This window comes from Oncorhynchus mykiss, chromosome 7 (assembly GCF_057628025.1).
Source record: "Oncorhynchus mykiss isolate SJ-2025 chromosome 7, ASM5762802v1, whole genome shotgun sequence".
Classification (NCBI taxonomy): domain Eukaryota; kingdom Metazoa; phylum Chordata; class Actinopteri; order Salmoniformes; family Salmonidae; genus Oncorhynchus; species Oncorhynchus mykiss.
The window spans coordinates 6,128,136-6,153,157 of NC_143028.1; the positions used below are offsets into that span (position 1 = coordinate 6,128,136).

The window sequence follows — 25,022 nt, forward strand, 5'->3', positions numbered from 1 at the left end:
AACAGAGAGAGAAAGATTAGGAAAACTCTCTCTACCTGACACCAGAGAAGAGATGGAGAACAGAGAGAGAAAGATTAGGAAAACTCTCTCTACCTGACACCAGAGAAGAGATGGAGAACAGAGAGAGAAAGATTAGGAAAACTCTCTCTACCTGACACCAGAGAAGAGCTGGAGAGAGAACAGAGAGAGAAAGATTAGGAAAACTCTCTCTACCTGACACCAGAGAAGAGATGGAGAGAGAACAGAGAGAGAAAGATTAGGAAAACTCTCTCTACCTGACACCAGAGAAGAGATGGAGAGAGAACAGAGAGAGAAAGATTAGGAAAACTCTCTCTACCTGACACCAGAGAAGAGATGGAGAGAGAACAGAGAGAGAAAGATTAGGAAAACTCTCTCTACCTGACACCAGAGAAGAGATGGAGAACAGAGAGAGAAAGATTAGGAAAACTCTCTCTACCTGACACCAGAGAAGAGATGGAGAACAGAGAGAGAAAGATTAGGAAAACTCTCTCTACCTGACACCAGAGAAGAGCTGGAGAGAGAACAGAGAGAGAAAGATTAGGAAAACTCTCTCTACCTGACACCAGAGAAGAGATGGAGAGAGAACAGAGAGAGAAAGATTAGGAAAACTCTCTCTACCTGACACCAGAGAAGAGATGGAGAGAGAACAGAGAGAGAAAGATTAGGAAAACTCTCTCTACCTGACACCAGAGAAGAGATGGAGAGAGAACAGAGAGAGAAAGATTAGGAAAACTCTCTCTACCTGACACCAGAGAAGAGATGGAGAGAGAACAGAGAGAGAAAGATTAGGAAAACTCTCTCTACCTGACACCAGAGAAGAGATGGAGAGAGAACAGAGAGAGAAAGATTAGGAAAACTCTCTCTACCTGACACCAGAGAAGAGATGGAGAGAGAACAGAGAGAGAAAGATTAGGAAAACTCTCTCTACCTGACACCAGAGAAGAGATGGAGAGAGAACAGAGAGAGAAAGATTAGGAAAACTCTCTCTACCTGACACCAGAGAAGAGATGGAGAGAGAACAGAGAGAGAAAGATTAGGAAAACTCTCTCTACCTGACACCAGAGAAGAGATGGAGAGAGAACAGAGAGAGAAAGATTAGGAAAACTCTCTCTACCTGACACCAGAGAAGAGATGGAGAGAGAACAGAGAGAGAAAGATTAGGAAAACTCTCTCTACCTGACACCAGAGAAGAGATGGAGAGAGAACAGAGAGAGAAAGATTAGGAAAACTCTCTCTACCTGACACCAGAGAAGAGATGGAGAGAGAACAGAGAGAGAAAGATTAGGAAAACTCTCTCTACCTGACACCAGAGAAGAGATGGAGAGAGAACAGAGAGAGAAAGATTAGGAAAACTCTCTCTACCTGACACCAGAGAAGAGATGGAGAGAGAACAGAGAGAGAAAGATTAGGAAAACTCTCTCTACCTGACACCAGAGAAGAGATGGAGAGAGAACAGAGAGAGAAAGATTAGGAAAACTCTCTCTACCTGACACCAGAGAAGAGATGGAGAGAGAACAGAGAGAGAAAGATTAGGAAAACTCTCTCTACCTGACACCAGAGAAGAGATGGAGAGAGAACAGAGAGAGAAAGATTAGGAAAACTCTCTCTACCTGACACCAGAGAAGAGATAACAGAGAGAGAAAGATTAGGAAAACTCTCTCTACCTGACACCAGAGAAGAGATGGAGAGAGAACAGAGAGAGAAAGATTAGGAAAACTCTCTCTACCTGACACCAGAGAAGAGATGGAGAGAGAACAGAGAGAGAAAGATTAGGAAAACTCTCTCTACCTGACACCAGAGAAGAGATGGAGAGAGAACAGAGAGAGAAAGATTAGGAAAACTCTCTCTACCTGACACCAGAGAAGAGATGGAGAGAGAACAGAGAGAGAAAGATTAGGAAAACTCTCTCTACCTGACACCAGAGAAGAGATGGAGAGAGAACAGAGAGAGAAAGATTAGGAAAACTCTCTCTACCTGACACCAGAGAAGAGATGGAGAGAGAACAGAGAGAGAAAGATTAGGAAAACTCTCTCTATCTGACACCAGAGAAGAGATGGAGAGAGAACAGAGAGAGAAAGATTAGGAAAACTCTCTCTACCTGACACCAGAGAAGAGATGGAGAGAGAACAGAGAGAGAAAGATTAGGAAAACTCTCTCTACCTGACACCAGAGAAGAGATGGAGAGAGAACAGAGAGAGAAAGATTAGGAAAACTCTCTCTACCTGACACCAGAGAAGAGATGGAGAGAGAACAGAGAGAGAAATATTAGGAAAACTCTCTCTACCTGACACCAGAGAAGAGATGGAGAGAGAACAGAGAGAGAAAGATTAGGAAAACTCTCTCTACCTGACACCAGAGAAGAGATGGAGAGAGAACAGAGAGAGAAAGATTAGGAAAACTCTCTCTACCTGACACCAGAGAAGAGATGGAGAGAGAACAGAGAGAGAAAGATTAGGAAAACTCTCTCTACCTGACACCAGAGAAGAGATGGAGAGAGAACAGAGAGAGAAAGGTTAGGAAAACTCTCTCTACCTGACACCAGAGAAGAGATGGAGAGAGAACAGAGAGAGAAAGATTAGGAAAACTCTCTCTACCTGACACCAGAGAAGAGATGGAGAGAGAACAGAGAGAAAGATTAGGAAAACTCTCTCTACCTGACACCAGAGAAGAGATGGAGAGAGAACAGAGAGAGAAAGATTAGGAAAACTCTCTCTACCTGACACCAGAGAAGAGATGGAGAGAGAACAGAGAGAGAAAGATTAGGAAAACTCTCTCTACCTGACACCAGAGAAGAGATGGAGAGAGAACAGAGAGAGAAAGATTAGGAAAACTCTCTCTACCTGACACCAGAGAAGAGATGGAGAGAGAACAGAGAGAGAAAGATTAGGAAAACTCTCTCTACCTGACACCAGAGAAGAGATGGAGAGAGAACAGAGAGAGAAAGATTAGGAAAACTCTCTCTACCTGACACCAGAGAAGAGATGGAGAGAGAACAGAGAGAGAAAGATTAGGAAAACTCTCTCTACCTGACACCAGAGAAGAGATGGAGAGAGAACAGAGAGAGAAAGATTAGGAAAACTCTCTCTACCTGACACCAGAGAAGAGATAGAGAGAGAACAGAGAGATAAATATTAGGAAAACTCTCTCTACCTGACACCAGAGAAGAGATGGAGAGAGAACAGAGAGAGAAAGATTAGGAAAACTCTCTCTACCTGACACCAGAGAAGAGATGGAGAGAGAACAGAGAGAGAAAGATTAGGAAAACTCTCTCTACCTGACACCAGAGAAGAGATGGAGAGAGAACAGAGAGATAAATATTAGGAAAACTCTCTCTACCTGACACCAGAGAAGAGATGAAGAGAACAGAGAGAGAAAGATTAGGAAAACTCTCTCTACCTGACACCAGAGAAGAGATGAAGAGAACAGAGAGAGAAAGATTAGGAAAACTCTCTCTACCTGACACCAGAGAAGAGATGGAGAGAGAACAGAGAGAGAAAGATTAGGAAAACTCTCTCTACCTGACACCAGAGAAGAGATGGAGAGAGAACAGAGAGATAAATATTAGGAAAACTCTCTCTACCTGACACCAGAGAAGAGATGAAGAGAACAGAGAGAGAAAGATTAGGAAAACTCTCTCTACCTGACACCAGAGAAGAGATGAAGAGAACAGAGAGAGAAAGATTAGGAAAACTCTCTCTACCTGACACCAGAGAAGAGATGAAGAGAGAACAGAGAGAGAAAGATTAGGAAAACTCTCTCTACCTGACACCAGAGAAGAGATGAAGAGAACAGAGAGAGAAAGATTAGGAAAAGCAGAGGGAGCTTTTTTTACTCTGTTCTTTTGTTGGCAGTAACAGCTAGGGCTGGGTGGGCGGAGCAGGATGTCTGCAGCCTCACTAGCCCCACCCATAACCCTGGCTGCTACACCTGACCTCCCCTCAGTCTTGCTAATCTAACAGATTACTCCCTCTCTACCTGGGGTCTATAGTGGACAAACTAAGGAGCTTGACCCAGTCATGATCATTTGTTTACACACACACACACAGAGAGCGCGATGGAGATGGCCCACCATGAAGTGTGGCTGTGTGAGGATCCTCCGGAGTTCCTTGGCCTCCATGTTGTCAGGGTAACAGGAGATTGTCTCCAGTACCTACAGGATAAGAGGAGGGAGAGGAAGTACTGTATCATATAAGAGCATCAACACTTAATACAAAACATTAACAAACCCCCAAACACTAACCAAAACAACAAGATAAAGTATTTAACAAGCGCTAGTCCCAGAAGAAAAGGTGTCCCACCTTGATGCCGTGACCAGGCCACTCACCTCTTTGGCTCTCTGTACTCCATCACTGGGAGGGTTCCTGATCTGAGGAGACGACCTGGTGTTGATCTGGTCATAGAGCTGCAACACCAGGGGGAGACAGCCATTATTATTCACTCATCTTTTACATATCCCTCCTCACATACCGCTTTTTGTATTAAATGTTGCTTTAGCATTTTCATTCCCAAAGGATTTTCCCAATGAATAATGTGGTGTGTCTGAGCTCTTTACTTGTGTCAAAGTGCCACCTAGTGGACTTGACCTGAACCTGCGTGTGTGTAGCCCACTCACGTCCAGCAGTGTGTGTAGGTGTTGGTCCTGGAAGACGCTGTGTAAGAAGTCCAGATCTTTCTCACTGCAGTCGGTCAGAGCATGAATCTCCTCCAGGCTGTCCAGCACCTGGGACACTGCCCCTACACACACACACACACACAACCACAGGTTATAACATATACACACGCAAACACACACCAATTGTAAGCAGCCAGTACCATAAAAACACAAACATTTAGATTTAACACACACAAAAAACACACAACAAGGACAAACACATTTACAGACACCGCACACACACACACACGCACACACACACAGAGACACCGCGCACACATACACACAGAGACACTACGCACACACACAAAGAGTGCGCACACACACAGAGACAGAGCGTGCACACACACACACACAGAGAGAGACAGCGCACGCGCACACACACACACACAGAGACAGCGTGCACACACAGAGACAGCACACACACACACAGAAAACACACACACACAAAGACACTACACACACACAAAGACACAACACACAGAGAAAGTGCGCGCTTACACACACACAGACAGAGCAAGCACACACACACACACACACAGAGACAACGCGTGCACACACACAGACAGCGCGCACACACACAGACAGCGCGCACACACACAGACACACACAGAGACAGAGCACACACACACACACACACAGACAGCGCACACACACACACACACAGCGTGCACACACACACACACACATAGACAGACAGCGCACACACAGACAGCGTGCACACACACACACAAACTGCGTGCACACACACACACACACACAGAGAGACAGCGCGCGCACACACAGAGAGACAACGCGCGCACACACACAGCGACAGCACGCACACACACACACACACACAGACACCGCACACAGACACTGCACACACACACAGAGACACCGCATACACACACAGTAGACACCGCACACACACACACACAGACACACTGCCCCTACACACACACACAGGTTATAACATATACACACGCAAACACACACCAATTGTAAGCAGCCAGTACCATAAAAACACAAACATTTAGATTTAACACACACAAAAAACACACAACAAGGACAAACACATTTACAGACACCGCACACACACACACACGCACACACACACAGAGACACCGCGCACACACACACAGGAACACAGAACACACACACACAGGAACACCGCACACACAAACACAGAGACACCGCGCACACATACACACAGAGACACTACGCACACACACAGAGACAGAGCGTGCACACACACACACACAGAAAGAGACAGCGCACGCGCACACACACACACACACACAGAGTCAGCACGCACACACAGAGACAGCACACACACACACAGAAAACACACACACACACAAAGACACTACACACACACACAAAGACACAACACACAGAGAAAGTGCGCGCTTACACACACACAGACAGAGCAAGCACACACACACACACACACAGACAGACACAGCGCACGCACACACACACACACAGAGACAACGCGTGCACACACACAGACAGCGCGCACACACACAGACAGCGCGCACACACACAGCGTGCACACACACACACACACACACACATAGACAGACAGCGCACACACAGACAGCGTGCACACACACACACAAACTGCGTGCACACACACACACACACACAGAGAGACAGCGCGCGCACACACAGAGAGACAACGCGCGCACACACACAGCGACAGCACGCACACACACACACACACACAGACACCGCACACAGACACTGCACACACACACAGAGACACCGCATACACACACAGTAGACACCGCACACACACACACACACAGAGACAACGCACACAGAGACACCGCACACACACACACACACAGAGCCACCGCGCACACACACACACAGACACACCGCACACAGACAGAGACAGAGACACCGCACACACAGCTAGAAACAGAAGGTGTCAGACTAGAGTACCTGCTACATGCAGCAAAAGCAACAGAGAGACGCAGAACAGAACAGAACAGGTATGTCCCATCATCAATATGACAGATTAGACAGAAAGGAAGAATAAACCATATCACATGGGATGGAGATAATGGTATGGAGGTCAGGTCATGTGATTGGTTAGTTCAGGTTAGTGAAGGTTAGTGAAGGTTAGTGAAGGTTAGTGAAGGTTAGTGAAGGCTGGATCTAGAGATTGTATGGAAGACTAGAGTTAGTTGCCATGCTGCTTGTATAACATAGAAAAACACTTCACACATAACAAGAGGTTTGAAGACTGAACACTCAGTTTGTCCTCCAAGGCCATGACAGGTCCAGATTGCACACGCCACTGACAACGGTTGTGATTGGATCAAATGGAAGCCGTGCAGGCGCGCGTCCACCTCATTAGCTGTCGGTGGTGAGTGACATCACAATGCACACAGAGTCTACTTCCCAATACTTCTGATTGGCTTTCTGTCCATCTCAGCTTGGAGTTCAATTCACCCCCATCAACTGACACCGAGTCAGATACGGTTTCAAATAGGTAAGGAAGCTGTTTTAGAGTATTGGGACGTGAGTCATCAAGGGTGCTACGAGGGAGGGGGGAGGGTAGTTTAATAGATGGTGATGATGTCATGATGTCACACCAGGAAGCTACCTGGGGATACCTACTTTCAGCGGCTAGCAGTCCTACAGAGAGCGCCGCATTGAAACACCACCACAGAGAAGACAATAGAGAGGAAAGATTCAGCAGACAAGAGAAAGAGAGGAAAGATTCAGCAGACAAGAGAAAGAGAGGAAAGATTCAGCAGACAAGAGAAAGAGAGGAAAGATTCAGCAGACAAGAGAAAGAGAGGAAAGATTCAGCAGACAAGAGAAAGAGAGAAAAGAGGAGGCCAGGAAGAATGAAAGACAGACAGACAGAGAGACAGAGAGACAGAGAGACAGAGAGTAAGCAAAAGGCAGAGGCTGTGTTGACTCTAGAAGAGTCTGGAGCTGTAGGTATCTGGCTAAAGTCTCAAAGATGCCATTTGGAGGAAAATAGGTAATTTACTCGTACACTGCTCTGCCCCCTCCTCTCCAACACACACAGCCACACCCCACAGGAAAGTGAATTCCAACCCTAAGCATTTTCTTTTTTTAAACAAGGGCAGAAAGTCACAAAACGCAGAGTGATGCAATGAGGCTGTCTGGTCTCATAAGAGGAAGACCAGACTATCACCTATATTGTCTCCAATGCTTTTTCTATGACTCACTTGGACTCTGTACTGCTCCAATTTCTACTAAAGTTTGTCAAATGTTTTCATCCTGAAAAGTGGTCACGTCACACCATCTGTTGTGTAGACCCAGCTACACGCCTTAATCCCACATGCACGGGAAGGATAGGCACCGTTTCATTTGACCATTTTAGACGGAGCCTATTAAAAAGGCCTCTAACGAGACCTACAAAACAGATGGCGTGGGACACGCCCTTATCACAACATTACAGCCCTTTTGTTAGGTCTGAGAACATCTGACAAACATAGCATTCAGAGCAGTAGGCTATTTGACAGAGAGGGCAGCAGGTAGTACATAGACTCTTTGTTCCCCCGTTGATAACATCCATAGGGAGTGACAGTGCACCCCGAGACAGAGACAGGGAAGTGAGGGCATTGGGCAACGCTAGCCTGGACACTTCTGTTTCCTTTTCCCAGCAATCAGGGGGATTTATAGGCTAGCACAGGGACCAGGGCCTGAATGTTCCACTGCTGTTCTGATCTGAACACTGGATTGGATGTGTGGTTAGCTACTGACTATCTGTCATCTGATTACCAGGAAATTAGATAACGTTGAGGCTTGGTTGAGGTTGAGGAGCTTACAACAGTGATAAAAAGGTAAAATCATCATTATCGGTCTTACATGATGAGAATCCTTTTCTGTTACCACAGAAGTTGGCTATAGTTGTAGAAAACTATGAGAAGTCAAAAATGTGCAACATCGTCAGGGGTGTGCTTCAGGACTACCCGTGGGACAATGAGCTAGCAACACAAACCACGTAAGCGATTGTTGCCATGACATCCGTTCCCCTGACACAGCTCGGCTTGGGTGTTGACGTGGGAACGGCAACAGGAGGAGAGGGGCGGGTCTTACCTGAGGAGGTGGGGTCTTCAGAGAAGTCAGGCATCTCCTCTGGTGGGTCTCCGTAGAAGGAGTTAAACTTGTGGCTGGAGACAGCAGCCAACACTGCCCCCTACGACACAACACAAGGAACAGGAATGTATTGACTGATTGATTGAAGAGCATCAATGGTGTGTGTGTGTGTGTGTGTGTGTGTGTGTGTGTGTGTGTGTGTACCTTGAGCTTCCTCCTTGCATTAAACTTCCTCAGCTGCTCCACCGTCTCTGGCAGGTGGATCTTGTAGGCATACCTGTCCCTCTCCTGGAGGGAGAACACACAGAGAGGTGAATACCTGTCCCTCTCCTGGAGGGAGAACACACAGAGAGGTGAATACCTGTCCCTCACAGACAGGTGAATACTTGTCCCTCACAGACAGGTGAATACTTGTCCCTCACAGACAGGTGAATACTTGTCCCTCACAGACAGGTGAATACTTGTCCCTCAGACAAGTGAATACTTGTCCCTCACAGACAGGTGAATACTTTTCCCTCACAGACAGGTGAATACCTGTCCCTCACAGACAGGTGAATACTTTTCCCTCACAGACAGGTGAATGAATACCTGTCCCTCACAGACAGGTGAATACTTGTCCCTCACAGACAGGTGAATACTTGTTTCTCACAGACAGGTGAATACTTGTTTCTCACAGACAGGTGAATACTTTTCCCTCACAGACAGGTGAATACCTGTCCCTCACAGACAGGTGAATACTTTTCCCTCACAGACAGGTGAATGAATACCTGTCCCTCACAGACAGGTGAATACTTGTCCCTCACAGACAGGTGAATACTTGTTTCTCACAGACAGGTGAATACCACACTAATAAAGGCAAAACACTACAACACAGGTTCCACTCAATAAAGTGGACTGTATTCTCTGGGTTGTGAAAGTAGCTGATGCAGGGCGCCGTCTCCTGACAGGGAGGAAGTTATGAGGAAACCACAACTAACCCAGTGTTAGTTTCACATCTGGTTATAATCATGTGTTACAGTTGGGGTTAAGTGTGTGTCTGCATATTCAGCATCTTGCAGACAGGGCTTTTAGTGTGTGTGTGCATGCATGTGAATGTGTGTGTGTATCAGTGTGTCTGCATGTTAGTTCCCACCTTAAGCCAGGGGTGGTTGAGGGCTTCGTAGACAGTGATCCTCTCTGCGGGGTCCAGCATCAGCATGCGACGCACCAGGTCCTTGGCACTCTCTGAGATGTGGCTCCACTGGCGTGGGTTCATCTAGAGGGGAGGGTCACACACACACACGCTCTCAGATGGATGTAGGGCTGCAGCACCCGAGGGTATGCCAGATACGTTTATCACCTTGGGCACAGTATATACCTGGAGCTTTTTAACCTAGCTATAGATATAGATGGAAGGTTGCCATGTACCCCACACCAGGCCCAGAAGACAGAATGAGGACTGTTTTACATGGTACATTCTGAATACTCTGTATGGGCCTCAATAAGGCCTTGATGGAAATGCAACTTTCCAAGCCGTAGCTTGTGGTTGTTAACCACGTGCAATGACCCGCTACTGCAGGTTTCACACCCACCCATTTATTTGCTTTGTAGTTGGTTAGTGTGTGTGTGTGTGTGTGTGTGTGTGTGTGTGTGTGTGTGTGTGTGTGTGTGTGTGTGTGTGTGTGTGTGTTAGAGGGCAGTTTTGGAAAATCAACTACTACCTTATATTTCCCCTTAATGATAGCCTCAAACAGGCGTTCCTTGGTACCGTAGAAGGGCAGGCAGCCAGACAGCAGGATGAACAGGATGACTCCACAGCCCCACACGTCGACAGGCTTCCCATACGGCTCTCTCTTCACCACCTCTGGGGCCATGAAGTGGGGCGTGCCTACTCGACCTGGGGAGGAATGGGGGGTTAGGGTGTGGGTTTACACAGAGATACGAGAGAGAGAGAGAGTGAGAGGAGAGAATGACAAATACACAGTCCCAGAGTGAATATAGAGTACCTCCTGCCACCAGGCCTGATTCTCCTAGTTGTATGGCCACTCCAAACCCCCCCAGCTTGACAGGAGCGGAGTTCTCCTTAGAGGCCAGCAGGACACAGTGAGGCTACAAGACAGGGACACAGAGAGAGAGAGAGAGACACACAGAGAGAGACACAGAGAGAGACACAGAGAGAGATGGAGGGATTGGGTTCAAGCTTCATAAAAAAAGTGCTCCATTTTGTACCATCCTATTGTAGTAAAACCTTGGTAGTGCTGGACCTAAAGGGTTCCTAGACGGGACAAAGGCTGAGGGCTACTTGCTTTACTGCAGAAACACTCCAACTGATAGCGAAGAGGAGAAAGGAGAAAGGAGGAAGACGACACTGGAAAGATAGAGAGAACACCAGAGAAAGGAGGAAGAGAGGAAACAGGAGAACATAGAGAGAAGAAGAGATGGAGGATGAGGAGCAGAGCGCAGCGCTTGAGTACGTAACAGTCAGGGTATGTGGTCTCACAGCGTTGGAGTACGTGACAGTCAGGGTATGTGGTCTCACAGCGCTGGGAGTACGTGACAGTCAGGGTATGTGGTCTCACAGCGTTGCGGTACGTGACAGTCAGGGTGTGTGGTCTCACAGCGTTGAAGTACGTGACTGTCAGGGTATGTGGTCTCACAGCGTTGAAGTACGTGACAGTCAGGGTATGTGGTCTCACAGCGTTGAAGTACGTGACAGTCAGGGTGTGTGGTCTCACAGCGTTGAGGTACGTGACAGTCAGGGTGTGTGGTCTCACAGCGTTGGAGTACGTGACTGTCAGGGTGTGTGGTCTCACAGCGTTGGAGTACGTGACTGTCAGGGTGTGTGGTCTCACAGTGTTGGAGTACGTGAAAGTCAGGGTATGTGGTCTCACAGCGTTGGAGTACGTGACTGTCAGGGTGTGTGGTCTCACAGCGTTGGAGTACGTGAAAGTCAGGGTATGTGGTCTCACAGCGTTGGAGTACGTGACAGTCAGGGTATGTGGTCTCACAGCGTTGGAGTACGTGACAGTCAGGGTATGTGGTCTCACAGCGTTGGAGTACGTGACTGTCAGGGTATGTGGTCTCACAGCATTGGAGTACGTGACTGTTAGGGTGTGTGGTCTCACAGCGTTGGAGTACGTGACTGTCAGGGTATGTGGTCTCACAGCGTTGGAGTACGTGACTGTCAGGGTATGTGGTCTCAGCGCTGGGAGTACGTCACAGTCATGGTATGTGGTCTCACAGCGTTGAAGTACGTGACAGTCAGGGTATGTGGTCTCACAGCGTTGAAGTATGTGACAGTCAGGGTGTGTGGTCTCACAGCGTTGAAGTACGTGACAGTCAGGGTGTGTGGTCTCACAGCGTTGGAGTACGTGACTGTCAGGGTGTGTGGTCTCACAGCGTTGGAGTATGTGACTGTCAGGGTGTGTGGTCTCACAGCGTTGGAGTATGTGACTGTCAGGGTGTGGTCTCAGCGCTGGGAGTACGTGACAGTCAGGGTATGTAGTCTCACAGCGTTGGAGTACGTGACTGTCATGTATGTGGTCTCACAGCGTTGAAGTATGTGACAGTCAGGGTGTGTGGTCTCACAGCGCTGGGAGTACGTGACAGTCAGGGTATGTAGTCTCACAGCGTTGGAGTACGTGACAGTCAGGGTGTGTGGTCTCACAGCGCTGGGAGTACGTGACAGTCAGGGTATGTGGTCTCACAGCGCTGGGAGTACGTGACAGTCAGGGTATGTAGTCTCACAGCGTTGGAGTACGTGACAGTCAGGGTATGTGGTCTCACAGCGCTGGGAGTACGTGACAGTCAGGGTATGTGGTCTCACAGCGCTGGGAGTACGTGACAGTCAGGGTATGTAGTCTCACAGCGTTGGAGTACGTGACAGTCAGGGTGTGTGGTCTCACAGCGCTGGGAGTACGTGACAGTCAGGGTATGTGGTCTCACAGCGCTGGGAGTACGTGACTGTCATGTATGTGGTCTCACAGCGTTGAAGTATGTGACAGTCAGGGTATGTGGTCTCACAGCGCTGGGAGTACGTGACAGTCATGGTATGTGGTCTCACAGCGCTGGGAGTACGTGACAGTCAGGGTATGTGGTCTCACAGCGCTGGGAGTACGTGACTGTCAGGGTATGTGGTCTCACAGCGTTGGAGTACGTGACAGTCATGGTATGTGGTCTCACAGCGCTGGGAGTACGTGACAGTCAGGGTATGTGGTCTCACAGCGCTGGGAGTACGTGACAGTCAGGGTATGTGGTCTCACAGCGCTGGGAGTACGTGACAGTCAGGGTGTGTGGTCTCACAGCGTTGGAGTATGTGACTGTCAGGGTGTGTGGTCTCACAGCGTTGGAGTATGTGACTGTCAGGGTGTGGTCTCAGCGCTGGGAGTACGTGACAGTCAGGGTATGTAGTCTCACAGCGTTGGAGTACGTGACTGTCATGTATGTGGTCTCACAGCGTTGAAGTATGTGACAGTCAGGGTGTGTGGTCTCACAGCGCTGGGAGTACGTGACAGTCAGGGTATGTAGTCTCACAGCGTTGGAGTACGTGACAGTCAGGGTGTGTGGTCTCACAGCGCTGGGAGTACGTGACAGTCAGGGTATGTGGTCTCACAGCGCTGGGAGTACGTGACAGTCAGGGTATGTAGTCTCACAGCGTTGGAGTACGTGACAGTCAGGGTATGTGGTCTCACAGCGCTGGGAGTACGTGACAGTCAGGGTATGTGGTCTCACAGCGCTGGGAGTACGTGACAGTCAGGGTATGTAGTCTCACAGCGTTGGAGTACGTGACAGTCAGGGTGTGTGGTCTCACAGCGCTGGGAGTACGTGACAGTCAGGGTATGTGGTCTCACAGCGCTGGGAGTACGTGACTGTCATGTATGTGGTCTCACAGCGTTGAAGTATGTGACAGTCAGGGTATGTGGTCTCACAGCGCTGGGAGTACGTGACAGTCATGGTATGTGGTCTCACAGCGCTGGGAGTACGTGACAGTCAGGGTATGTGGTCTCACAGCGCTGGGAGTACGTGACTGTCAGGGTATGTGGTCTCACAGCGTTGGAGTACGTGACAGTCATGGTATGTGGTCTCACAGCGCTGGGAGTACGTGACAGTCAGGGTATGTGGTCTCACAGCGCTGGGAGTACGTGACAGTCAGGGTATGTGGTCTCACAGCGCTGGGAGTACGTGACAGTCATGGTGTGTGGTCTCACAGCGCTGGGAGTACGTGACTGTCAGGGTATGTGGTCTCACAGCGTTGGAGTACGTGACTGTCATGTATGTGGTCTCACAGCGTTGGAGTACGTGACAGTCATGGTATGTGGTCTCACAGCGCTGGGAGTACGTGACTGTCAGGGTATGTGGTCTCACAGCGTTGGGAGTACGTGACTGTCAGGGTATGTGGTCTCACAGCGTTGGAGTACGTGACTGTCAGGGTATGTGGTCTCACAGCGTTGAAGTATGTGACAGTCAGGGTATGTGGTCTCACAGCGTTGAAGTATGTGACAGTCAGGGTATGTGGTCTCACAGCGTTGAAGTATGTGACAGTCAGGGTATGTGGTCTCACAGCGCTGGGAGTACGTGACTGTCAGGGTATGTGGTCTCACAGCGCTGGGAGTACGTGACAGTCATGGTATGTGGTCTCACAGCGTTGGAGTACGTGACTGTCAGGGTATGTGGTCTCACAGCGTTGGAGTATGTGACTGTCAGGGTGTGTGGTCTCACAGCGCTGGGAGTACGTGACAGTCAGGGTATGTAGTCTCACAGCGTTGGAGTACGTGACTGTCATGTATGTGGTCTCACAGCGTTGAAGTATGTGACAGTCAGGGTATGTGGTCTCACAGCGCTGGGAGTACGTGACAGTCAGGGTATGTGGTCTCACAGCGCTGGGAGTACGTGACAGTCAGGGTATGTGGTCTCACAGCATTGGAGTACGTGACAGTCAGGGTGTGTGGTCTCACAGCATTGGAGTACGTGACAGTCAGGGTATGTGGTCTCAGCGCTGGGAGTACGTCACAGTCATGGTATGTGGTCTCACAGCGTTGAAGTACGTGACAGTCAGGGTATGTGGTCTCACAGCGTTGAAGTACGTGACAGTCAGGGTGTGTGGTCTCACAGCGTTGGAGTACGTGACTGTCAGGGTGTGTGGTCTCACAGCGTTGGAGTATGTGACTGTCAGGGTGTGTGGTCTCACAGCGTTGGAGTATGTGACTGTCAGGGTGTGGTCTCAGCGCTGGGAGTACGTGACAGTCAGGGTATGTAGTCTCACAGCGTTGGAGTACGTGACTGTCATGTATGTGGTCTCACAGCGTTGAAGTATGTGACAGTCAGGGTATGTGGTCTCACAGCGCTGGGAGTACGTGACAGTCAGGGTATGTGGTCTCACAGCGCTGGGAGTACGTGACAGTCAGGGTATGTGGTCTCACAGCATTGGAGTACGTGACAGTCAGGGTGTGTGGTCTCACAGCATTGGAGTACGTGACAGTCAGGGTGTGTGGTCTCACAGCATTGGAGTACGTGACAGTCAGGGTATGTGGTCTCAGCGCTGGGAGTACGTCACAGTCATGGTATGTGGTCTCACAGCGTTGAAGTACGTGACAGTCAGGGTATGTGGTCTCACAGCGTTGAAGTACGTGACAGTCAGGGTGTGTGGTCTCACAGCGTTGGAGTACGTGACTGTCAGGGTGTGTGGTCTCACAGCGTTGGAGTATGTGACTGTCAGGGTGTGTGGTCTCACAGCGTTGGAGTATGTGACTGTCAGGGTGTGGTCTCAGCGCTGGGAGTACGTGACAGTCAGGGTATGTAGTCTCACAGCGTTGGAGTACGTGACTGTCATGTATGTGGTCTCACAGCGTTGAAGTATGTGACAGTCAGGGTATGTGGTCTCACAGCGCTGGGAGTACGTGACTGTCATGGTATGTGGTCTCACAGCGTTGAAGTATGTGACAGTCAGGGTATGTGGTCTCACAGCGCTGGGAGTACGTGACAGTCAGGGTATGTAGTCTCACAGCGTTGAAGTATGTGACAGTCAGGGTGTGTGGTCTCACAGCGTTGGAGTATGTGACAGTCAGGGTATGTGGTCTCACAGCGCTGGGAGTACGTGACAGTCAGGGTATGTAGTCTCACAGCGTTGGAGTACGTGACTGTCATGTATGTGGTCTCACAGCGTTGAAGTATGTGACAGTCAGGGTATGTGGTCTCACAGCGCTGGGAGTACGTGACAGTCATGGTATGTGGTCTCACAGCGTTGGAGTACGTGACTGTCAGGGTATGTGGTCTCACAGCGTTGGAGTATGTGACTGTCAGGGTGTGTGGTCTCACAGCGCTGGGAGTACGTGACAGTCAGGGTATGTAGTCTCACAGCGTTGGAGTACGTGACTGTCATGTATGTGGTCTCACAGCGTTGAAGTATGTGACAGTCAGGGTATGTAGTCTCACAGCGCTGGGAGTACGTGACAGTCAGGGTATGTGGTCTCACAGCGTTGGAGTACGTGACTGTCAGGGTATGTGGTCTCACAGCATTGGAGTACGTGACAGTCAGGGTGTGTGGTCTCACAGCATTGGAGTACGTGACAGTCAGGGTGTGTGGTCTCACAGCGTTGGAGTACGTGACAGTCAGGGTGTGTGGTCTCACAGCGTTGGAGTACGTGACAGTCAGAGTATGTGGTCACAGCGTTGGGAGTATGTGACAGTCAGGGTATGTGGTCTCACAGCGTTGGAGTATGTGACTGTCAGGGTATGTGGTCTCACAGCGTTGGGAGTACGTGACTGTCAGGGTATGTGGTCTCACAGCGTTGGAGTACGTGACTGTCAGGGTATGTGGTCTCACAGCGTTGGAGTACGTGACATTCAGGGTATGTGGTCTCACAGCGCTGGGAGTATGTGACAGTCATGGTATGTGGTCTCACAGCGCTGGTTTCCTGCCCTACTCTGCACTTCACTTCACACTGGAGGGGGAGGATGGGTTCTGACGGCTGCTAACAGCTGAAAAGGGGTGGTTGGGGGAGGCGTGAGAGAAGAACATCTCGAGGCACAGAGAGAGAGGACCAGAGAGAGGAAGAGAGAGGAGGAAAGAGAGCGAGAGTGAGAGAAGGGAGGAGAGCTCAGAGTAACAGACTCATACTTTTGAGCAAAAGAGACAAAGAAAAAAGTGTGTAGGAGAGTAACCAGAGAAGTCCCAACACGATCCCACTGAACCTAACAACCAAGGGACAGTAGGATCAGGGGCTGTTAAAGGATATGTAACGACACACACATTCTGGACAGTGGACAGTCAAACTACAGCTGCAGAGTCTCTGACATGGAGGGAATCTGGATGGTGAGTGAGATCCTGTCTTAATAAAGACATCAGTGAACCTGTGTGTGTGAATCTGTGAAAACCACAAGGTAGACCATGTTCTTTACTAGGTGGTGAATCCAAGATAGGTCATAGGTACAATACAATAATTGCACTTCAAGTAGTGGTTGATTTTTCATTAGTTATTTTCCTGCTACAGGGGAGTTACTTGAAATACAACATTGTGAAAAGGAAGTGGTAAATGTGGTGACATTTAAAAATAGATTAGTTCTTTGAGTGCTTTTACAGTGTTTTTTCAATGCAAACCGCCAAAGTCCCTTCCTGTTAACAGCCCACTTTTTGTTAATGCATTGACATCTCTCTCTGTTTTTCATCCTTATCAATAAAAACCATCTCTCCACCCCCCGCCTCTCCCTCCCTCTATGTCCCACAGCACTGAAGATCTGCTGGGCCTAAAGACACCCCAGCTTCAACACAATGCCCACTCTGCCCTCCTCCCCCCTTTCCACCTCTTTACCCCTGTCCTCCTCTTCCTTCCCCCTCTCCAATGCCACCTATCCCCCCTTTACCTCCTCCTCTCCAAACCAGACCCTATGTAATCTAGATGACAGTGCCCTGCGCCTCCCCCTGGTCTTCTTCTACTCCATCTTCTTCCTCCTGGGTCTGGTAGGTAATCTCCTGGCCCTGTGGGTCTTCGTCTTCCTCCACTCCAGGAGGAACTCTGTCCGGGTGTTCCTCATCAACGTGGCCATAGCTGACCTGGTGCTCCTGGCCTGCCTTCCCTTCAGAGTCCTCTACCATGCTAACGGCAACCGCTGGGTCCTCGGCCCCCTGGTCTGTAAAGTGGTGGGCAACCTCTTCTACATGAACATGTATATCAGTATCACTCTGCTGGGGTTCATTAGTCTGGATAGGTATGTGAAGCTGAAGGGGCGGGGCGGAGCGGGGAGGGGCCTGGCCAGGAGGCTGAGAGGCGGGGGATGGAGCTGGGTGGCGTGCGGGGCGCTCTGGGGGCTGTCCCTGGCGGCGGCCATGACCATGATCGCCATGTCGGAGGGAAACGAGGAACCTGGGAAGTGTTTCCAGTATAAGCAACGACGTGGGGCGAAGGGGAAGGCTTACTTCAACATGGCTCTGGTGCTGCTGTTCTGGGGGGTGCTCTGCCTGCTGGTGGTCTCCTATGGGAAGATAGCCATGCGCCTCCTCAAGGTGTCCAGGGATAAACCGGACCTCCCCAATGCCCACCGCTACGGTAGCGCCGCCAGGAAGTCCTTCTTCGTGCTCTTCCTGTTCAGCGTCTGCTTCGGACCCTACCACGCCTTCCGCCCATTCTACGTCCTCTCCCAGCTCAGCCAATCCCCATCCTGCGATTACTTGCGCCTGGTGGACAGGACCAATGAGGTCATGTTGTTGTTCTCCGCCTTCAACGCCGTCCTGGACCCTGTGATGTACTTCCTGTTGTCGGGCTCGGTGCGAAAGGCCGCCGTGAAAGCCCTCGGACAGAGCCTCGGCAACCGGCTCCACTTCCTTAACGACGGGACCTCCAACAGCTCGGTATCAGAGTTCAGACGGACCTCTCTGTCCGTTACCTCCCCCAACACTGTCATTAACCCCTCCCATGAGCCCAGGACCAGCCTCTGTCTGATTAGCCCCACCCTCCGCCCAGGCGCAGCCATAGTGGCAAAGCAGTGAATTTACAGACCTCATTGTTTAACTTCATGGACTTTAGCTCTATTTACATTATAATGTATACCATGTCCTCAACAACTGATGCATGTGACAAGGGCCAATGTCTTGAACTAGACTCAGTTTCCAAGAATGGACCTGACCAGATGTCCTGAATCAAAGTGATATACACTACCGTTCAAAAGTTTGGGGTCACTTAGAAATGTCCTTGTTTTTGAAAGAAAAGCAAATTTTTTTGTCCATTAAAATAACGTCAAATTGATCAGAAATACAGTGTAGACATTGTTAATGTTGTAAATGACTATTGTAGCTGGAAACAGATTTTTTATGGAAAATCTACATAGGCGTACAGAGGCAAAACCCCAGTCTCAACGCAAAACCCCAGTCTCAACGCAAAACCCCAGTCTCAACGCAAAACCCCAGTCTCAACGCAAAACACCAGTCTCAACGCAAAACCCCAGTCTCAACGCAAAACCCCAGTCTCAACGCAAAACCCCAGTCTCAACGCAAAACCCCAGTCTCAACGCAAAACACCAGTCTCAACGCAAAACACCAGTCTCAACGCAAAACCCCAGTCTCAACGCAAAACCCCAGTCTCAACGCAAAACCCCAGTCTCAACGCAAAACCCCAGTCTCAACGCAAAACACCAGTCTCAACGCAAAACACCAGTCTCAACGCAAAACACCAGTCTCAACGCAAAACACCAGTCTCAACGCAAAACCCCAGTCTCAACGCAAAACACCAGTCTCAACGCAAAACCCCAGTCTCAACGCAAAACCCCAGTCTCAACGCAAAACCCCAGTCTCAACGCAAAACCCCAGTCTCAACGCAAAACCCCAGTCTCAACGCAAAACCCCAGTCTCAACGCAAAACCCCAGTCTCAACGCAAAACCCCAGTCTCAACGCAAAACACCAGTCTCAACGCAAAACACCAGTCTCAACGCAAAACACCAGTCTCAACGCAAAACCCCAGTCTCAACGCAAAACCCCAGTCTCAACGCAAAACCCCAGTCTCAACGCAAAACCCCAGTCTCAACGCAAAACCCCAGTCTCAACGCAAAACCCCAGTCTCAACGCAAAACACCAGTCTCAACGCAAAACCCCAGTCTCAACGCAAAACACCAGTCTCAACGCAAAACCCCAGTCTCAACGCAAAACCCCAGTCTCAACGCAAAACACCAGTCTCAACGCAAAACACCAGTCTCAACGCAAAACCCCAGTCTCAACGCAAAACCCCAGTCTCAACGCAAAACACCAGTCTCAACGCAAAACACCAGTCTCAACGCAAAACACCAGTCTCAACGCAAAACACCAGTCTCAACTAGATAGAGGAACTCTGCACAGAGGAACTCTGCCGAGAAGGTCAGCATCCTGGAGACGCCTCTTCACTGTTGACGTTGAGACTGGTGTTTTGTGGGTACTATTTAATGAAGCTGCCAGTTGAGGACTTGTGAGGCGTCTGTTTCTCAAACTAGACACTTGTCCTCTTGCTCAATTGTGCAACCCTTGCAAGAGGGTTTTCTAAATGATCAATTTGACTTTTAAAATGATAAACTTGGATTATCTAACACAACGTGCCATCAAATCAAATCAATATTTATTGGTCACATACACATGGTTAGCAGATGTTAATGTGAGTGTAGCGAAATGCTTGTGCTTCTATTTCCGACTGTGCAGCTATATCTAACATTTACATGTGAGAAGAGTAATGTAGGGTATGTAAACATTATATAAAGTGGAACACAGGAGTGATGGTTACTGATAATGGGTAATGGTACGCCTATGTAGATATTCCATAAAAAATCAGTTGTTTCCAGCTACAATAGTCATTTACAACATTAACAATGTCTACACTGTATTTCTGATCAATTTGATGTTATTTTAATGGACAAAAAAATTGCTTTTCTTTAAAAAACAAGGACATTTCTAAGGGACCCCAAACTTTTGAATGGTAATGTAAATGCCTGTGCCTGTCGGTTAACTAATATTGTCAATAGTATGTGACACAATCATATCTGATATAACGCTGTACAAAGCAAATAAATATATACGATTTAAGCTCACATGTATATATGTCGCCTTCGTGTGAAAACTGAATGGCTGATAAGCATCACATAGTCCCCTCTACTGGTGGTATTAGGTACTACCACTACAGCAGTCTACCACACACCTGCACCATGACACACACACACACACACACTCTCTCTCTTACAACCCAAATCACAAGTATTCAAACAGACAAATACACGCACAACAACAAACAAACACATCTTTCATTAAACACTACATACACTCAACACAGGGGGAAGGTGTAACTTTGTGTAAACACACAAACAGACTGACTTACTGACATTGGTATTAACACACACGCAAAAGCTCCCCTTATCCCCTCTGGGAGTCACCAAATGTGTCTGTTTGTGGGCAGGGCTCGCCCCATCTGGTCTGGCATTGTGGCCTACTGTATGTTAGAGAGGAGATCCTATAGTGATCACTGAAGCCGTGCTGTCTGGCCTGTCAAACAGGGTTTCAGCAGGGTTTCCCCTGACACTAAACACTAATCCAGCCCCAGCTTAACTCACCTTCATTACTAGTTAGCCTACTACTCCTACAACCCAATGGGCTAAGCTGATGGGTCAGTTATCGTTGGGTTAGTCGATATACACTCAATACGAGGAGACAGACGGTGGATCACCAATGGTTACTTCATTCTGTTTGAAATCAATAGATGCCATTGACAACAGTGCTGTTTAGACAAGGGGGAAGTGGGACATCTGGGGTAGGGGAGCTTACCTTCACGTCACGGTGAATCACGTTGTTGTCATGGCAATACCGCAGCGCCTCCAAGATCTGTCTCATGTAGTGACTAAAAGACAATGAAGAAAAAAAAGGGGGAGAGAGAGAATGAAGAGGAAGGGGGAGAGAGAATGAAGGGGAAGGGGGGGAGAGAGAATGAAGAGGAAGGGGGAGAGAGAATGAAGAGGAAGGGGGGGAGAGAATGAAGAGGAAGGGGGGGAGAGAGAATGAAGAGGAAGGGGGGAGAGAATGAAGAGGAAGGGGGAGAGAGAATGAAGAGGAAGGGGGGGGAGAATGAAGAGGGAGAGAGAGAATGAAGAGGAAGGGGGAGAGAGAGAATGAAGAGGAAGAGAGAGAGAATGAAGAGGAAGAGAGAGAGAATGAAGAGGAAGGGGGAGAGAGAGAATGAAGAGGAAGAGAGAGAGAATGAAGAGGAAGAGAGAGAGAATGAAGAGGAAGGGGGAGAGAGAGAATGAAGAGGAAGAGAGACAGAATGAAGAGGGAGAGAGAGAATGAAGAGAAAGGGGGAGAATGAAGAGGAAGCGGGAGAGAGAGAATGAAGAGGAAGGGGGAGAGAGAGAATGAAGAGGGAGAGAGAGAGAGAGAGAATGAAGAGGAAGGGGGAGAGAGAGAATGAAGAGGAAGGGGGGAGAGAGAGAATGAAGAGGAAGAGAGACAGAATGAAGAGGGAGAGAGAGAATGAAGAGAAAGGGGGAGAGAGAGAATGAAGAGGAAGAGAGAGAGAATGAAGAGGAAGAGAGAGAGAATGAAGAGGAAGGGGGAGAGAGAGAATGAAGAGGAAGAGAGACAGAATGAAGAGGGAGAGAGAGAATGAAGAGAAAGGGGGAGAATGAAGAGGAAGCGGGAGAGAGAGAATGAAGAGGAAGGGGGAGAGAGAGAATGAAGAGGGAGAGAGAGAATGAAGAGGAAGGGGGAGAGAGAGAATGAAGAGGAAGGGGGGAGAGAGAGAATGAAGAGGAAGAGAGACAGAATGAAGAGGGAGAGAGAGAATGAAGAGGAAGGGGGAGAGAGAGAATGAAGAGGGAAGGGGGGAGAGAATGAAGAGGGAGAGAGAGAATGAAGAGGAAGGGGGAGAGAGAGAATGAAGAGGAAGGGGGGAGAGAGAGAATGAAGAGGAAGAGAGACAGAATGAAGAGGGAGAGAGACAGAATGAAGAGGAAGGTGGGGAGAGAGAATGAAGAGGAAGAGACAGAATGAAGAGGGAGAGACAGAATGAAGAGGGAGAGACAGAGAATGAAGAGAAAGGGGGAGAATGAAAAGAAAGGGGGAGAATGAAGAGAAATGGGGAGAATGAAGAGAAATGGGGAGAATGAAGAGAAAGGGGGAGAGAGAATGAAGAGAAAGGGGGAGAGAGAATGAAGAGAAAGGGGGAGAGAGAATGAAGAGAAAGGGGGAGAATGAAGAGAAAGGGGGAGAGAGAATGAAGAGAAAGGGGGAGAGAGAATGAAGAAAAACGGGGAGAGAGAATGAAGAGAAAGGGGGAGAATGAAGAGAAAGGGGGAGAGAGAATGAAGAGAAAGGGGAGAGAGAATTAAGAGAAAGGGGCAGAGAGAATGAAGAAAAACGGGGGGAGAGAGAATGAAGAGAAACGGGGGGAGAGAGAATGAAGAGAAACAGGGGGAGAGAGAGAATGAAGAGAAAGGGGGAGAGAGAATGAAGTGGAATGAGGAGAGTGAGGGAATTAGCAACACCACTACTTCTTAGAGAGCTCCTTCTAAAAGCACTTCATTACAGGCATGTAGAGTCCCCAAGGTTCTCATCGTCCTACCACTGAATACAAGGCCACTTCCTTCAAATGAGGCCTTCGTTGAAAATGTCAATGTGACGTGCGTGTAACTGGCTACGGCTTCAATGTAGACAAAGTCCACATCAGCCCGGCGTCACAATTTCAAAACACAAGTCAGCTCCATCCATACTAGAGAGGCAGAGAGGAAATAAGCTTTTACCTGGCTACAGCTTCACTGTAGACAAAACCAGCATCCGCCCGCTTCACAGTCTCAAAACACAGGTCAGCTGTATCCATACTATGTCAGAGAGGTAGAAATCACATAAAACAAAACTTTATTGAATTTGGATTACACCGTTAGTACAGAAAGTCAATAGGGAGGGACCATTCTAGAATATCACGTAAAATCTAGAACAGAAATTCTAGAATTTAGTCCATTCTCGAATAGAAAGTCAATAGGTGACTATTCAAGAAACAAAATGGCCGAAACACAACCAACTTACAACTCAAAGACCATGTAGAGCATGCCATCTGAGCTGTAGGTTTCTAGTAGCTCTACGATGTGAGGGTGCTTCAGCATGTGACAGATACTGGCCTCTCTCTTCAGATCTGTGGAGGAAACAGGAGAGTTAAGAGATGGAAACCATTTTTCAGTATTGAGATGCATCCGTTTGTCCTCATTTCCCCTTTTCAACACACTCTTCCTCTCCTCCTCATCTTGCCCCATAGCTTATAGGTGTGTGCCCTCCCTCTCTTTCTCCTGACCTCTCCACTGTGCTGACCCAGGTGGCAGACTCCAGTCGGAGGAGCGCAGGAGGGAAGTTAAGAGAAGAGGAAACACCTCCGGTGTGTGTTAGTTTTTTCCTTCCCTCTCTTCCCCAAACACATAAACATCAAAGGAGATTAACATGGAGGGGTGCACGTGTGCCGGCAGGGAGAGGCTTGACTGCAGCGGGGGAAGCACATACAAGGAAGTAGCAAAGAGCGAAGAACACAGTACACACACACACACCGAAGAGGGGCAAAATAGTTGAAAAAGCGTTGGGAGGGAAAGTGAAGCTGTGGGAGCTCATGTGGCACTAGAGGCGTCGTCTGGAGTTAGACCCAGTCAGACACACTGCACTGTTGTCCTCTGTTCTGTAGTTAGACCCAGTCAGACACACTGCCCTGTTGTCCTCTGTTCTGTAGTTAGACCCAGTCAGACACACTGCACTGTTGTCCTCTGTTCTGTAGTTAGACCCAGTCAGACACACTGCCCTGTTGTCCTCTGTTCTGTAGTTAGACCCAGTCAGACACACTGCACTGTTGTCCTCTGTTCTGTAGTTAGACCCAGTCAGACACACTGCACTGTTGTCCTCTGTTCTGTAGTTAGACCCAGTCAGACACACTGCACTGTTGTCCTCTGTTCTGTAGTTAGACCCAGTCAGACACACTGCCCTGTTGTCCTCTGTTCTGTAGTTAGACCCAGTCAGACACACTGCACTGTTGTCCTCTGTTCTGTAGTTAGACCCAGTCAGACACACTGCATTGTTGTCCTCTGTTCTGTAGTTAGACCCAGTCAGACACACTGCACTGTTGTCCTCTGTTCTGTAGTTAGACCCAGTCAGACACACTGCCCTGTTGTCCTCTGTTCTGTAGTTAGACCCAGTCAGACACACTGCACTGTTGTCCTCTGTTCTGTAGTTAGACCCAGTCAGACACACTGCATTGTTGTCCTCTGTTCTGTAGTTAGACCCAGTCAGACACACTGCATTGTTGTCCTCTGTTCTGTAGTTAGACCCAG

At 48.8% G+C, this 25,022-nt stretch overlaps 2 protein-coding genes across 51 annotated transcripts in view; one reads left to right on the top strand and one right to left on the bottom strand.

The window, feature by feature from the left end:
* LOC110528832 (peripheral plasma membrane protein CASK) overlaps positions 1-25,022 on the bottom strand; it is a 60,111-nt gene that overhangs the window by 13,782 nt on the left and 21,307 nt on the right. For 18 of the 50 annotated variants that reach the window (XM_090239995.1, XM_090240004.1, XM_090240003.1 and 15 more), the window contains exons 3-14: positions 23,743-23,848; positions 23,460-23,537; positions 21,490-21,562; positions 10,729-10,831; positions 10,441-10,619; positions 9,876-9,998; positions 8,948-9,031; positions 8,744-8,843; positions 7,286-7,303; positions 4,634-4,755; positions 4,346-4,423; positions 4,091-4,171 (exon numbers count right to left, since the gene is read on the bottom strand). In XM_090239995.1, the coding sequence (XP_090096121.1) occupies positions 4,091-4,171; positions 4,346-4,423; positions 4,634-4,755; positions 7,286-7,303; positions 8,744-8,843; positions 8,948-9,031; positions 9,876-9,998; positions 10,441-10,619; positions 10,729-10,831; positions 21,490-21,562; positions 23,460-23,537; positions 23,743-23,848 (1,145 nt within the window). The remainder of the gene's footprint in view (positions 1-4,090; positions 4,172-4,345; positions 4,424-4,633; positions 4,756-7,285; positions 7,304-8,743; positions 8,844-8,947; positions 9,032-9,875; positions 9,999-10,440; positions 10,620-10,728; positions 10,832-21,489; positions 21,563-23,459; positions 23,538-23,742; positions 23,849-25,022) is intronic. The other 32 variants (XM_090240005.1, XM_090240000.1, XM_090240001.1 and 29 more) reach the window with 3 other exon arrangements.
* LOC118965246 (putative G protein-coupled receptor 34) lies at positions 16,660-18,967 on the top strand. The gene is made up of 2 exons (XM_036982552.2): positions 16,660-17,033; positions 17,446-18,967. Exon 2 carries the CDS (start codon positions 17,490-17,492, stop codon positions 18,702-18,704), a length of 1,215 nt encoding a protein of 404 aa, XP_036838447.1. The 5' UTR covers positions 16,660-17,033; positions 17,446-17,489; the 3' UTR covers positions 18,705-18,967.

Bases quoted from the DNA above. Each gene is read 5' to 3' on its own strand.
- LOC118965246 (XM_036982552.2), top strand. From the start codon at position 17,490: ATGCCCACTCTGCCCTCCTCCCCCCTTTCCACCTCTTTACCCCTGTCC.